Source organism: Doryrhamphus excisus, linkage group LG8 (assembly GCF_037039965.1).
Source record: "Doryrhamphus excisus strain RoL-2023G ecotype Guam linkage group LG8, RoL_Dexc_Guam_v1.1, whole genome shotgun sequence".
Classification (NCBI taxonomy): domain Eukaryota; kingdom Metazoa; phylum Chordata; class Actinopteri; order Syngnathiformes; family Syngnathidae; genus Doryrhamphus; species Doryrhamphus excisus.
In genome coordinates, this window is record NC_136364.1 from 10,153,537 (window position 1) to 10,168,862 (window position 15,326).

Genomic DNA, 15,326 nt, shown 5'->3' on the forward strand with positions numbered 1-15,326 from the left:
AAATTATTACTGACTTTTGGTGTATGTAATGTCGTTTCTGCCGGACAAAAAAATTAAAAACTGATTTTTGAACCACAAAATTTCGCGAATCCCGAGTTTGTTGTATTATTTGTAATGAATTTTTTAAAATGCAAAAATCGCAGACAATTGAGCAGCTACAGTAATAGTACATTTTATTGACAAACATCTAAAAACAGCACACTGAATAAAAACCCAGATATTAGACATTCTTTGGCAAATGTGTCTTTATTATTTACAAAAACAACTCTAAGATATATACAATAAAATAATGTGTGATCACAATTTACTATCTTAGATTATCATCATGTTTCCTAACTTATTTACTAGCATCACATTCTTAAACCCATAAATTGAACAATTCTTCTTCAAATGCAAAATGTAAAGAATGTATTACCAATGTTATATACACAATTTGCAAGACTTTAGTACATTCAGTTTGCTTGAATAATTTACACAAACAGTAATGTCAAGCAATTCTAGCTTTATTTTTTCAACTTAAAGTGCTTATTAGAATCATTGTTTTGTGCTGTAAAACAATCTGTTTATCCATTATTGATGACTTCCACATCAATGCTTGCAACCATAATAATAATAAATATACAGTGCCAGCTTCCCCATGTTGATTGCAAGTAAACAAATGATGCTGGATGCTGGCACAATATATTATTCATTTGCATTGCTCTCTCTTGGCCTGCTACGAACACCTCAGTTCCCTCAGGGACATATAACGTCCACTCACTTGTGCCCTGAGATAGAATGAATGAAACCAAACTGAAATAAGTACAAATGTAGATGTAAATGTGAATTCCTTTTGCGATGGTTCTTTAGTGGAAAAAACACAGCTTCAATTTGCAGCATCGTCTTGCAGTTTTGGTTCCTCATGGGTTTTTCTGGATGAGAGTAAGATATCCAGGGTTGAATGAATCAGAAGTACAATCACCACAACATTAGGTACACACGCACATTACTTATAATAATATTCAGTTTTATTCAACGCATATCCGGTATTTGACTTTTATTTTTTTAGTATTTTACTTTGAAAGGCATCTCCCGAAAACATGCTGCTAGTGATGGGAAACCCGTTTCTTTCATTGAGTTGAATTCTTATGAGAAAGTCACTGCAGTCAAGAGGGAACTCGATTCACTCGAGTCACCCAGTTCCATCCCTTCCCCCAATTTGCCCCGCATCTAATCACGCCCAGACATGTCACCCGGTTCGTAGCATGGGGTGAGTAAGTGAACGAGTACCCGTGAGTCCCGAATCAGTGTGAAATTCGCCAGTTTGAGCATTTCGTTCATGACTTGCACATCTCTACCGCCTGCCCTGATATTTCCGAGGCAAGATGGCGAACGTAAATATGACACTGAGTTTTTACAATTGTTTTTTTGTTTAACTTTTCGAAAATTTAGCATAAAAAGGACATAACGCCCGATGTGATATGTTTTGATATGTATTTCAACCAATTTTGACCATGTTCATCCTCAATCTGTACCCACACGTTTGAACTGTAACTTGCCTAATATTGATATTTTCATTTGACTTTAGTCGTAATTGCTTTTATAGTGTGATTTAAATTTCACTTTGTATATTTACTATGTGTATTTACGCTTGAAAAGATGTCATATATGTGTATATGAAGTGTTTTTTTTTTAGCTAAATTTCCTTGGTTTTGAATGACCATGAGAAAATGTGTCATTGCCATGCGTTGATATTTAGTTACCACTAGGGGGCGGTAAAGCAACGATAATAAGGAACCTGCTAAGCTTGAGCTATTATTACTAACCTCTTGGAGTTTATGTTGTCAAATAGAGCATATTGTTAAATGTATGCTTTACCTCAATGACGGTGTGTATCCAGTTGAGCATCTCCTCCATATTGCAGTAGACGCCCGGACGTCTCTCCCTGGCACAGCCCACACCCCAGCTCACCACCCCAACCAGATACCAACTGGATGAGGTGAAGTAGACCAACGGACCGCCACTATCGCCCTGACGTACAACAGTTACATTTTACCATCAGTGTTTAGTGTTAAAACAATGAAGGTTGTGTTCTTACTTGACATGCGTCCACTTTCCCCTCCAGGAAACCGGCACAGATCATCCTGTCAGTGATGGAGCTACCGTACACGGCGGGACTGGAACACTTGGCCCTTTCTATCAGAGGGATGTTGGCCTTCTGCAGCGATGGAGAAATGTTTCCTAAAGGCAAAGCAAGGGTATGCAGTTACTTTAGAGCCCCATTAGATGTTCTTTTCTTTTTAACGTCAGCATGGTGCATTTTTTTCACCATTTTCTTCCAGGTAGCCCCAACCAGTCACCACCAGTGGGGCTGAAGCAGTGAGGCCGAAGGCTTTTGGAGGAATACAAACAGGCTTCTGACTCACTGGAAAATGGAGGTAGAGAAGGAAAACATCAACCTGTAGTTTATATTATTTGAGTCTTTCTGACCTTTGTTGAAGCAGCTGGTTGGACAAACTGGATTTGACCTTGAAGGCTTTCAAGCTATTTTTACACTTGTGGTTTGTTACTGTGGACGCCAAAAAAAAAACAAAAAAACGATAGATAGTGTGCACTTCGGTGAGATTCGCTGAGCATTCATACTGGTATTTTTGTCATCAGACTATGGAGTAAAAACATATGACAGAGTGAGAACTTCACTGGACAGCTTTTGGGGCATAATTCAAATATTCCAAATCAGAATGTTGTCTGCAGTGTTGAACACTTTGGTTACTTTTACAATAATCCCTAGCCACTTTGCACTTTGAATTTTGGCTTCACTTCATTTTAAAAATATTCATCTTCAAAAATATCTTCATTAATAATAGTCAAAAATAATAAGATTTAAACTCATTAACATTTTTTTTGCATAAAATACAAATTTTCAAGCATAAAAATGGCTAAATAAACAAAAGGGATTCAAAAGATTAATTGTTATTGTTATGATATGTGCTATTCCACACTGGCCACTAGGTGTCAGTAATGTTACTGTAATGTTAGAGAGACACACAAGCACCAGGCTTGAACTCCAGAACCGGCTTTTATTGCAGGTTTGAATGATCTCACAAGAAGCACAATAATCACTAACACAGGCTACTGGTGTAGCTGTAATCCACGCCAAGCTAAACCTCAACTCTGAAATCCCTGACGTCACTTCCTGTCCAGCCTTTACTTCAGTTGTAGCAACACACACCAGCACAAGTCTTATTTATGTTTTAAGTGGCTTATTTTTTTTTACTATGGCTACAATATTGGGTAACATGAGTGTAAATGTGACGAAAGAAGTGTTGCGTGTCTAGAGGGCTTTAATAATGTTAAAATCTTTATTTAGAAGGGTGTAAACATGTTTTCTATGAAAATATAACATTTGGAAATAAAGAATCTTACTTTGCGGGAGCTCACTTATCACGGTTGTTCTAGAACCAATCAACCCTGATAAAGGAGCGATTACCGCATTTTTTTGGATATTATGCGGTCATAATGTAGTGGACTTTTGAAACCTGGTAACGGAACAAACTTTTGCCTTTCATGTTGGTGGCGTTCGATTCCCGGCCAGTGTTGCGTCAGGAGTGGCATCCGGTGTAAAAACTAACCCAAAACTGTGCGACTCCTGACCTTGCCTTTTATAGAAGACATACACAAGAGGAACAAAGTATAATGTAGTGCTAATAATAAACATATTTTTAAATGAATAGCTTAGTGGTTAGCACGCAGGCCACACAGCTAGGAGACCCGAGTTTGAGTGGAGTTTCCATGTTCTCTCCGTGCATGCGTGGGTTTTCTCCGGGTACTCCGGTTTCCTCCCACAATCCAAAAAACATGCTAGGTTAATTGTCCATAGGTATGAATGTGAGTGTGAACGGTTGGCCACCAGTCCAGGGTGCACCCTGCCTCTCGCCCGAAAACAGCTGTGATCGGGACAGGGAAGCTGGGATCCCTGTGACCCTTGTGAGGATAAGTGGTACAGAAAATGAATGAATGAGCACTCTCATTCTGACAGTGTACATCAAAACTGATTATTATTATTGCAACATTGCTGCACGTGTGTATAACTATATTTGCCCCTAAAGGGAAGGAATACAAAACAATCCAAGTGTCCATCCAGATACGCAAATGTTGCAACCATTTCCACCATTAATATGTTTTGCTAGCGCTCACCTCCCACTTTGATGGGGCTGGTGAGTCTCATGAGTGCGATGTCGTAATCATTCCGGGCAGGATTGTAGTCTCCATTCAGTATGATCCTGTCCACAGAGGAACCTCCCAGGGTGCCCATGTAGGTCCGGCCTGACAACACTTTCCAGCGGCTCAGCTCCTTTTTACCGCTGCAGGGTAAGAGCAGTCGGTGTGAATATGAGTAAAATATGCGCATGACAACAAAATCCTCAGTACAGTACTGACCCGGCAAAACAGTGCGCCGCAGTGACGACCCAGCGTGGGGACACCAGTGAGCCCCCGCATGTGTGCTGGCCTCCCTGCTGTAGGCTCACCTGCCACGGCCAGTCCTCAATGTTTGCATCCGTACCCCCGACAATACGATTCTGGCCCACCTGGCCACAGTCTGACAACAAAACACATTTTATTTATTACAATTTAAATGATTACAATGATTATCGTCCTCCTGTTGGACATTCATTGACATACATGGACATTTTACAACTAGACAACCAGTCCTTGGTGACTGTGCTACTTTTAATCTGATGAGGCAAACCAAGTTTAACTGGTTTCTTTCAATTCATTAACACTTTTGTACTCCTTCCTGTGTTTGCTCAGGGATTTGCTCAGAGCAGACATGTACGGGCCTGTCAGTGTTAAACCAGTCACACAACCGCACGGCGTCTAGCACCCTGGAGCCCTAGTCAACCATCCAGAAACCTGTAAACACCCCTAGCTCCAGTGGTTGTGTTTCCATAAATAGAACCAACCTGAACAGGACAAGGAAACCACCGCTCCGGATGTGCATACTCTCCTGTCAGAGGGAGGAAAAATGTCAGAGTGAGTCAAACACACACAAGATAGCACAAACGTTGACCTCAGTACAACAACCGTCATCTAATTCATGAAAGGGAACAAAAACTGTGAAACAAAAGGGGGAAATTGGTAAGGAGTTTAATTGGTGACATGCAGAAAGCACAGAGTCAAACCTCGGTTTCCATACGCCCCGGTTTCCAGATGATACGGTTTCATCAGAAAGCTTGGGCAAAAAATATCTAACTTTGATCATAAATGCCCGAATTTTAGACATTTGCAATAAAAACGACTGCTGTAATGCAGCCATTTATTTCCAGCGACAAAGGAAGCTAAATAGTGGATGAGAGTTGTAGCGGGTGTGTCCAAAATTTGTGGCCAATGCCTTCTTTTATGATCGGCTTGGGGCACATTGTGAAGATAAAATGAAACAAAAAGAAAAAAATGTAAATTATACCAACAGGCATCGAAAAAGATGAAATGTTGATGCTAATAATAACACAAAGCTTTGTCTTTAAATACAGTATATATGTATATATTTATAATTTTTCAACACTTTTTACAAAATAAAAAAATATATAAAAATATCAAATAGGTGGGAACACTTATACATTTTATTGTCATCTTTAGGTTTTATTTTTTTATTTTCCAAACTAAGCACATTTATTACACCCAAGTCATCTTTAGAAACACATACCCCAAGTGCTTTTTAGAGCAATTTTTGAAATGAGGAGTTGCATGGTAAATGCAGACATGCAAATAATGCATAAATTACACAAAATTACATTAATTCTGGGACCAGCACAAAATCAGCTGACTGTGCAGTGAACATAGAGTACAAAGGTCTTTGTTCTGTTTTACACACGCCCAATCAGGATGAATATGTGACCCACTTCTGAGTCACAACCCACCAGTTGAGGATCACTGCTCTACCCCATTCATTCATTCATTTTCTACCGCTTATCCTCACCAAGGTCGTGGGGGGTGCTGGAGCCTATCCCAGCTGTCTTTGGGCGGGGTATACCCTGGACTGGTCGCCAGCCAATCACAGGGCACATATAGACAAACAACCATTCACACTCACATTCATACCTATGGACAATTTGGAGTCGCCAGTTAACCTAGCATGTTTTTGGAATGTGGGAGGAAGCCGGAGTAGAATGGGGAGAACATGCAAACTCCACACAGAGATGGCAGAGGGTGGGATTGAACTCAGGTCTCATAGCTGTGAGGTCTGTGCGCCAACCACTCAACCGCCGTGCAGCCCTTATTCTAGACCAGGGGTGGGCAAACTTTTTGACTGGCGGGCCGCATTGATTTAACAAAATTGACGGGGGGGCCACACTCGATATTTTACACATAACAGTCCAGCTGGAATTATTGTATCTGTAAAAGTGTCATGCAATCTGCTATATGGGCACTTTGAGATCATTTATTTGATGTAAAGTGCGTTATAAATTTATAATAATAAATGTATTATTATTTATATTATTATTATTTGTTATTATTATTATTTGTATTATTATTATTATATACTTGTGTCCCTTTTTTCAGGAGCACTTTGTAAACAATAGACCACATCAAATAACGAAATTATTAAATCTGTAAAAGTGTCATGCAATCTGCTATATGTGCACTTTAAGATCATTTATTTGATGTAAAGGGCGTTATAAATTCATAACAATAAATTGATAATTATTTATATTATTATTTGTTATTATTATTATATGTATTATTATTATATGCCCATGTCCCTTTTTTCAGGAGCACTTTGTAAACAACAGACCTCATAAAGTGTTATGCAATCTGCTATATGTGCACTTTAAGATAATTTATTTGATGTAAAGTGCGTTATAAATTTATAATAAGAAGAATAAATTATTATTATTTGATATTATTTATTTGATATTATTATTATTTTATTATTATTACTATTATGTAAATTTATAATAATAAGAATAAATGTATTATTATTTTATATTATTTGTTATTATTATTTTATATTATTATTTTTATGTGCCTGTGTCCCTTTTTTCAGGAGCACTTTGTAAACAACAGACCGCAAGAAATAACGAAATTGATAAAACCGCCAAACCATGAAAATGTCGGCTCAAGCCATGATGCCAGCTTGTATGTTGACTTTAAATGAAATACTTTGGAAAGAACGGGCGGGCCTATTCAAACACTTGGCGGGCCGGATGTGACCCCCAGGCCGTAGTTTGCCCACCCCTGTTCTAGACCAATGTCTAAAATTTCTTTCAAACCTCTTCCTGTATGTTCACCTGTGTTTTTGTGTCTTTTTATTGAAGGACAAACATGTCACTCACCGGTCGACTGTCGCCCGATCAACAGGAGTGCTGGCCGCCACCGCCGACCTGAGCGCAGCGAACGGTCCAGATCTCAGGTTAGCCAACAAGGTGTTCACTTGGATCTTGGTGCTGCGAGGGTCGCTGCCAACAAAGAAAGAACATTGTCTTATAGTTGTTACGTGAGATCACCGTCCAGTATTCCGTGCTTTAAACCTCACTCTGTGTAACCCAGCTGTGTGCACGCCGTCTGCGTGTGCCGCTGGGTCCAGCCTTCGCTGCACACGCTCCTCCACCCTGAGCTGGGATTGTACACCTGCAGGACGCTCTGGCGGGTCATGAGACGCACTGTAATGACAATGAGCGGTGAGAGCGAGTCATTTAAAAAAAATCACTTCAAAGAATTTCAAAGATTGACCTGGAAAAGTAGTGTTGACTTTGAAGCTTGACAAACAAGTTTTTTCATCTTCTCCTCCTGCACAATGGTCCGTTCCATCACAGGCTTTATCCAACGGGATGAACTTAAACGAACGGGTGCAGAAGAAGTACTTGCTGTCTATCAGCTGCTTAACTGTAAGGAAGAGGATAGGTACATTCAAAGAGAGGATGCGGTCATGTGGCAACTTGAGTTTTTTATTGTTGCCTTATGTTTATTGCACCATGTTCCTCTTTTTATTGGCATTCTACACTGTGATGCCACACTATTTAAAATAATGTCACCATCTGCGGTGGAAAAAACGGCATACCGTATCGTACATGAGCCCTACCACTTTGTCTAAATTTGTCTAAGAAAGAAAATGAATATCAGTGTTTTAGTGTTTTACTCACTAAAGTACACGGCGGTGACCAATATCCCCAGCAGCACCACGACTGCCAACACGGTCAACAACACCTTCTTCCTCTTAGACGCCTTCTCTTTCTGAGTCTTTGGGGCCGTCATGGGCCTTCTGTGGCGGCCTGGCCGCGGAACCACTGCAGGGTGGATCGAAAAATAATAAATGTGTGTATATATGTGCCAAAAGAAATGTGCAGTACTACTCCTTAAATTCCAACAATGTGCCAATGAGGTTTTTTACCTGTGTGCGTCGGGTTCAACGGGCTTGTGCTTTCTTCAACTTGCTGACCAGTCTGGGGGCAGAATTAGAGGGTGAGCATATATGGAAACAACACAATTTTATGTTTACTTTTTCTAACACACAGTATTGTTGTATATTATGTCTTTCATTTGTAAGATGGAACGTGTGTACCAATTTAAATTATTAACAAACAAAAAAATCTGGAATACAATATGAATCCCCTCACCACAAAATACAAACAAGTGAATAAATACTAATAATAGTAATAAATTATAAATACAACAATCAACATCAAGAATTTAAATAACCATACACTTTTTCACACAATAAATCTATATATAAGATTGCTATACAAAAAGCCAACACGACTGAAACTATGTAACAATGATGTGCACGGGGAGATTTATTTGTTACCCTGTTGTAGTAGTCATAATAATAACTACAAAAATTCAGGCAGACATTTTAATGGGCATGCCACCTGTTGTGAAACTCTGGGCCAGCGTTTTCTGGCATGCTAGCAACCTGCGTGAGTATATATTTTATATATATAATACACACGCACACATATATACAGTGAAGAAAATAAGTATTTGAACACCCTGCTATTTTGCTATTTCTCCCACTTAGAAATCATGGAGGGGTCTGAAATTTTCATCGTAGGTGCATGTCCACTGTGAGAGAGATAAACTAAAAAGAAAAATCCAGAAATCACAATGCATGATTTTTTAACAATTTATTTGTGTGATACAGCTGCTAATAAGTATTTGAACACCTGAGAAAATGAATGTTAATATTTGGTACAGTAGCCTTTGTTTGCTATTACAGAGGTCAAACGTTTCCTGTAGTTTTTCACCAGGTTTGCACACACTGCAGGAGGGATCTTGGCCCACTCCTCCACACAGATCTTCTCTAGATCAGTCAGGTTTCTGGGCTGTCGCTGAGAAACACGGAGTTTGAGCTCCCTCCAAAGATTTTCGATTGGGTTCAGGTCTGGAGACTGGCTGGGCCATGCTAGAACCTTGATATGCTTCTTACGGAGCCACTCCTTGGTTTTCCTGGCTGTGTGCTTCGGGTCGTTGTCGTGTTGGAAGACCCAGCCACGACCCATCTTCAATGCTCTGACAGAGGGAAGGAGGTTGTTCCCCAAAATCTCACAATACACGGCCCCAGTCATCCTCTCTTTAATGCAGTGCACTCGTCCTGTCCCATGTGCAGAAAAACACCCCCAAAGCATGATGCTACCACCCCCATGCTTCACAGTAGGGATGGTGTTCTTCGGATTGTACTCTTCATTCTTCTTCCTCCAAACACGCTTATTGGAATTATGACCAAAAAGTTCTATTTTGGTCTCATCTGACCATAAAACTTTCTCCCATGACTCCTCTGTATCATCCAAATGGTCATATGCAAACTTAAGACGGGCCTTGACATGTGCTGGTTTAAGCAGGGGAACCTTTCGTGCCATGCATGATTTCACATCATGACGTCTTAGTGTATTACCTACAGTAACCTTGGAAACGGTGGTCCCAGCTCTTTTCAGGTCATTGACCAAGTCCTGTCGTGTAGTTCTGGGCTGATTCCTCACCTTTCTTAGAATCATTGAGACCCCACGAGGTGATATCTTGCATGGGGCTCCACTCCGATTGAGATTGACCGTCATGTTTAGCTTCTTCCATTTTCTAATGATAGCTCCAACAGTGGACCTTTTTTCACCAAGCTGCTTGGTAATTGCTCCGTAGCCCTTTCCAGCCTTGTGGAGGTGTACAATTTTGTCTCTGGTGTCTTTGGACAGCTCTTTGGTCTTCGCCATGTTACAAGTTAAAGTCTTACTGATTGTATGGGGTGGACAGGTGTCTTTATGCAGCTAACGACCTCAAACAGGTGCATCTGATTCAGGATGATACATGGAGTGCAGGTGGACTTCTAATGGGCAGACTAACAGGTCTTTCAGGGTCAGAATTCTAGATGATACACAGGTGTTCAAATACTTATTTGCAGCTGTATCACACAAATAAATTGTTAAAAAATCATGCATTGTGATTTCTGGATTTTTCTTTTTAGTTTATCTCTCTCACAGTGGACATGCACCTACGATGAAAATTTCAGACCCCTCCATGATTTCTAAGTGGGAGAAATAGCAAAATAGCAGGGTGTTCAAATACTTATTTTCTTCACTGTATGTATGTATGTATGTATGTATGTATGTGTATATATATATATATATATATATATACTGTTTTATACTGTTTTATATATATACATATGTATATATATATATAATACTGTTTAATACCACCTACTAGCAAGATAGCTCTGTATACAATTACATTTGGACATGAGTAAAATAGGTAAAGTGCTAACATGCTAGCATCCAGTTCTACAGTCTCCCTGCATCATGCCATGTATGTAAGATAGCACATAAGTACTGTAGCACATAAGATGTGTAAGATAGCACATATGTACTGAAAGTGCCAAAGCAGTGCTGTGGTGATCTTATTTAGATGGGAGTAAAATGACTAATACAACAGTGAGCATGGTAGCACCCGGCAAGATATCACAAAATATCAAAAGTGCCAAGTTGGTGTTCATACATCACAACATGTATGCACTTTGGAGATGAGTAAAATATATAAATTGCTAACATGGTAGCATCTTGCAAGATAGCATTAAGTGGCTAAAGTGCCAAGGCAGTTTTGCACTCTGCCAGCATCATGCCATGTACCTGTATGTATTTGTATTTAAGCATGCGTAAAATAGCAAAAATGCTAACATGCTAATGGTTAGCATGCTACCACGTAGCAAGATAGCATAAGTACCAAAAGTGCTAAGGCAGTTTAGATGAGCGTAAAATAACTAATTTGCTAACAGTTAGCATGCTAGCATCACAACATGTATGCAATTCATTTCTAGCCCTTGTGCTGTAGTGTTCTTACATCATGCCATGTGTATATTTGCATTTAGACAGGACTAAAACGCCTCTTAATCCACAAATTAGGAGGAGGAGGAGGTGGACGACACCCCTTTGATGATGAAACACTGGGGACACTTTTGGGAAGACCATTCTTGGTACAAAGAACAGCTCCATATTTTCTTTCATATTTCCAGTAATGGCCAGGTGTCCCATTGCATTTACAAATAGGTGCATTAAATGCCAAGAGTGGACACAAAGGAGTAATAAATCCTGCATACGCTGTCACGTTACATCCATGTGCCACCCTGAATGTAGCAGTCACTATGATGACTTCAGGCCATTTATGTAATCTATTCCCTGCCCGTGTCTTGAATGAGATGGGCTGTTAAAAATGCACAGAATGGCGGTGGGTGTTGTCGCGTAGTGGACTCCTCACCGAGGAGCTTCTGAAACATCTTTTCAAAAGAGACGGCGCGCACAATACCTTGAGGCAAGAGATCACATTTAGTTGCATAATTGTTTGTTAACAGTTGGTGTTTTGTGTGTGTACAGTATAAGGGGTCAATTACACAGGTGCCAATGTGTATTTATGGCTTGTATTATATAACAATTTCCATAGTTTCATCCTATAAAGCACACATTCAGCTGATTCACTGCACACAAACTGAAATCTACACATGGAAAAAATAGATATTTATATTTTTTATGACCTTGATAGACCAATTACGTAGGTTGTACTAAAATCTGAGGTATACTGTATTACCTTGCTACCTTGCCTTGCTATTGCACCGTGACTAATATAAACAATGTCATGAGCCCTGCCAACACAGGCACAGTAGTAGTATTTTGAATATTATGAAGAAAAAAATAAAATTGTACATTTGTTTTTAAAATAATCACAATTTGCCATTCTAACTATTGTGGAAAAACCTTGAATAATGAAATAATAATTGGATAATAATTGACATTGGAACCTACTGTATGCCCTGATTAGCGTGATATTTGATTTGCTTACATTTAGCATTTAGCTTATACAGTTAGCATACAATCAGGTGCATCTTGTTGCGTTATTAATACAGTGGGTGAGTGAAGTTGTGTTCTTCATGTATTTATTTTTTAATTTTTTAATCACAAAACGTTCTTGTTAGTTTTAGTTAGTTTAATGACCTTTCGTTCATCAATTACAGCATATGTATTTATATGTATTTCGAATTGTTCTCTGTTTGTATAACTATAAAAACGTGTTTCGGTTAAAGTCCAGCCTTCTGGAAAGGACTCTAACCAAGGTTGCCCTCTACTTTAACATTACATTTTACAAAGTCATAATCTTATGCAAAACATTTTTTATGACCAGAATAAAGCAATGATCAGAAATAAAACGTTTAGTACCTTTTGAAGTTTTACCAATGAAATACTCTGTCACATCAACCACCCATGTATATTAATATAAGTGAGTGAGGCAATGACTGCTGGTCTCAGACTGAATTGTATAGGATAATTTATATGCCCTTTTGTACGCTATGTACCATATGGTAATTCATTTCATTTCATTTTATTGTATCTAATCCATCTTCAGTGACATCTGAAAGCACAATTAGGTTACAGTAGAAGCCACCCTGCATGATAAAAGCACCGACAATGGAAGCCTCGATTGAACCAAAGTACAAAAGGACCTTTTTGAAAAAAGTGCATATGACATCCTGGAGGAGCTTGTGAACATTAGCGACCCACCTTGTTGTGTTGGTGGTGGTACTGTTGTGCATCCTTAACATTTTCAAAGTAATTCAGGTCTCTCTTTACAATAACTTACATAAAATACAGTAGTTACTGAGGGTGAGGGAAGGTCGTTCCTCATGAACTACTGTAATTTTGTGTACCTTGTTAAGTGTTACCGTAATCTGAAAAAGGGGTTCAATAACTATTCCTATGGGCTACATTAAAGTAAGAAAGGACAGAAATGGACTCCTTATGATCCCCAATTATGAAGTTATTGCATGTTACTGCAGAGTTTGACCCTAACCCTATGAAATTATCAACTAAAGACATTTATGAACAACATGACTCAGAAGATACACATATCTATTTATAGACCGAGATTGCCACACCTCAAACTCTTATTTCATTAAAAGGGCATTAGCTCTGCTAAAACATTAAGACTATGACGGCTGTGTGTTTAGGAGCTAGATAGACAGCTATCTCCAAGGACAGTGGTGAACCAGTATTTGCAGTCCCGTATGCAGACTGGTTGAGCATGTAAAAACCCATCACCACTGGATGTCTTTGTGTTTGTGAACAACGTGCATAATTAGGTAATGATTCTAGTCAGTGGATTCTCAGAAGAGAATCAGCTCCATACTTACCCACATGATGCAGTTATCAGTCAGCGTTAGGACCTATAAAACACTGTCGCCCCCTCTTTGGAGGTCGGACCTCTAGAACGTCACAGTCCAATGAAGACGCCTTGTCCTCCTCCACCGCCTAGCTTCAACTCCTGAAAGCTGACTTGATTTTATGTCCCCCCCACTTGTCTTGTCTCTCTTATTTTCTACCTCCCTTTGTCTTTCTACCGCCCTGTAACTAAATCCAGGTCCAAGGGTGTCGGACAGGGGCCCTCTCAGCGACCGCAGGCCTGTAATAAAGCACGCCGGTGTGTGGCGTTAAGTTTCGACGCTGCGCAGATTCAGAGAGAGAGACCTGTTTTGGAGTGGCTGAGCCCTGCTTACAAACAAAACCAAAGTATTCCAGGTAACCTGACACTTGAAGCCGCTTCTGTCATTGCCTACCTGTGCGCCTTTTTCACTTTAGTCCCTCCCCCCGCATACACCCACTCCAAACTTTTCATCCCTTTCTTTCGAGCCCAGTGGACAAATTGCAGTCTGTTTCTTTTTATAGTCTTTGCAACTTATCATTGCCTCCAGCGCTTACATTTCAAATTATACCCAAACATCCACACACACAAATAAATGCACAAGTTCCTGTTGAGTTTTTTTTTCCCCAAAACCAAACCCAGATGATTTACACGAGTCATACCAAAACACTTAAACTACATCACATAATCAAAACTGCATTTTTTACAAACTGCATTTTTACATCCACAATAGGCTACATACACCACACACCTTTAAACCGCAGGTGTGTTTACTTGCCCGTGTTGTATTGACAGTCAAATCATGGTATTAACTGTATGATCCTGGATGACTCACAGTGCTCCACGTCTCACATTGCACTACAAAGGTACCGTAAAACGGGGTTATAAGTGACGGCGGGATAATAAGGGACAATTTTCGGGTTAATAAGGGACAATTTTTGGGAAAATGTTTTAAATGTTATTCGGTTAGCTTAGTTTAGCATAGCATGCTAGTGCGGCTCTGGGTGTGTTGTGTTTTACCACTTAGGGTTGGGTTAATGTAACCTAACGTCCCCACTCATGTCATGCAAGTTCTGGGTGAAATACGGTCGGGATTCTTGCACCCAGCAGTCGTAACCCCGTCAAGACACATTTCTGGCCTTCAGAATAAGAGAGCCGTTCACCATCATTAACCTTAGAAATTGGAATTTCATCAATGACTATGTCTTCCTTAACAAAAAGCACAAACTGTATTGCACTATGTGTTATTGTTCCAATTTATATATATTTAATTATATAAAACTTCAAAAATCTAATATGAAACATTTTTGTTGCCAATATTTTCACTTGCAAATGAATATCAGCTGCAAATATCAACCTCCCTGACTCGTAAAAATTGGTATTGGCCCTGAAAAAAAACATATAGGTCGATCTCTAATCCACACGTATACGTACACGTATCTGATACTTACCATCTAATTCATTTACATTGATACCTCAGTTTTTGTTATTTTGTTGTAAATCATTTACAGCCCCCTTCCCCGCAAATGAACATGAGCATGAAGAAAAAATAAATTTTATAGCAAATAATTATAGTTTTACATGCAGAAAAAACAGCTCAAATATAAATAATTATAAATAATTCATAAATCCAACTCATTGTTGATACAAACTTACTGTATATTCTGGCGAGATCGAAT

At 39.3% G+C, this 15,326-nt stretch overlaps 1 protein-coding gene and 1 long non-coding RNA gene across 3 annotated transcripts; one reads left to right on the forward strand and one right to left on the reverse strand.

The window, feature by feature from the left end:
- Positions 1 to 174: 174 nt before the first annotated feature.
- On the reverse strand, positions 175 to 14,002 carry tmprss4a (transmembrane serine protease 4a). Its single transcript, XM_058080814.2, has 13 exons — positions 13,640 to 14,002; positions 8,369 to 8,420; positions 8,121 to 8,264; positions 7,711 to 7,863; positions 7,514 to 7,640; positions 7,314 to 7,436; positions 4,944 to 4,987; positions 4,420 to 4,579; positions 4,177 to 4,343; positions 2,309 to 2,404; positions 2,078 to 2,220; positions 1,858 to 2,010; positions 175 to 911 (listed from the first exon to the last, which is right to left on the reverse strand). The coding sequence occupies exons 1-13, from the start codon at positions 13,643 to 13,645 to the stop codon at positions 900 to 902; spliced, it is 1,380 nt and encodes a 459-aa protein (XP_057936797.2). The 5' UTR covers positions 13,646 to 14,002; the 3' UTR covers positions 175 to 899.
- Positions 1,073 to 8,419, forward strand: LOC131135023 (uncharacterized). 2 transcript variants are annotated; one of them, XR_013627974.1, is made up of 4 exons: positions 1,073 to 1,978; positions 2,105 to 2,237; positions 2,322 to 2,417; positions 7,296 to 8,419. It is a non-coding gene; the product is annotated as an uncharacterized LOC131135023 (long non-coding RNA). The 2 variants fall into 2 exon arrangements; XR_013627973.1 differs by lacking the exon at positions 7,296 to 8,419 and adding an exon at positions 4,792 to 5,040 and having other exon boundaries at positions 1,074 to 1,978.
- Positions 14,003 to 15,326: the final 1,324 nt, after the last annotated feature.

Bases quoted from the DNA above. Each gene is read 5' to 3' on its own strand.
- tmprss4a (XM_058080814.2), bottom strand. The intron at 7,864-8,120 runs GTGAGTAAAACA...TCTTCCTTACAG, and splicing joins GGTCACCGCCGTGTACTTTA to TTAAGCAGCTGATAGACAGC. The intron at 4,344-4,419 runs GTCAGTACTGTA...CTTACCCTGCAG, and splicing joins GCGGCGCACTGTTTTGCCGG to CGGTAAAAAGGAGCTGAGCC.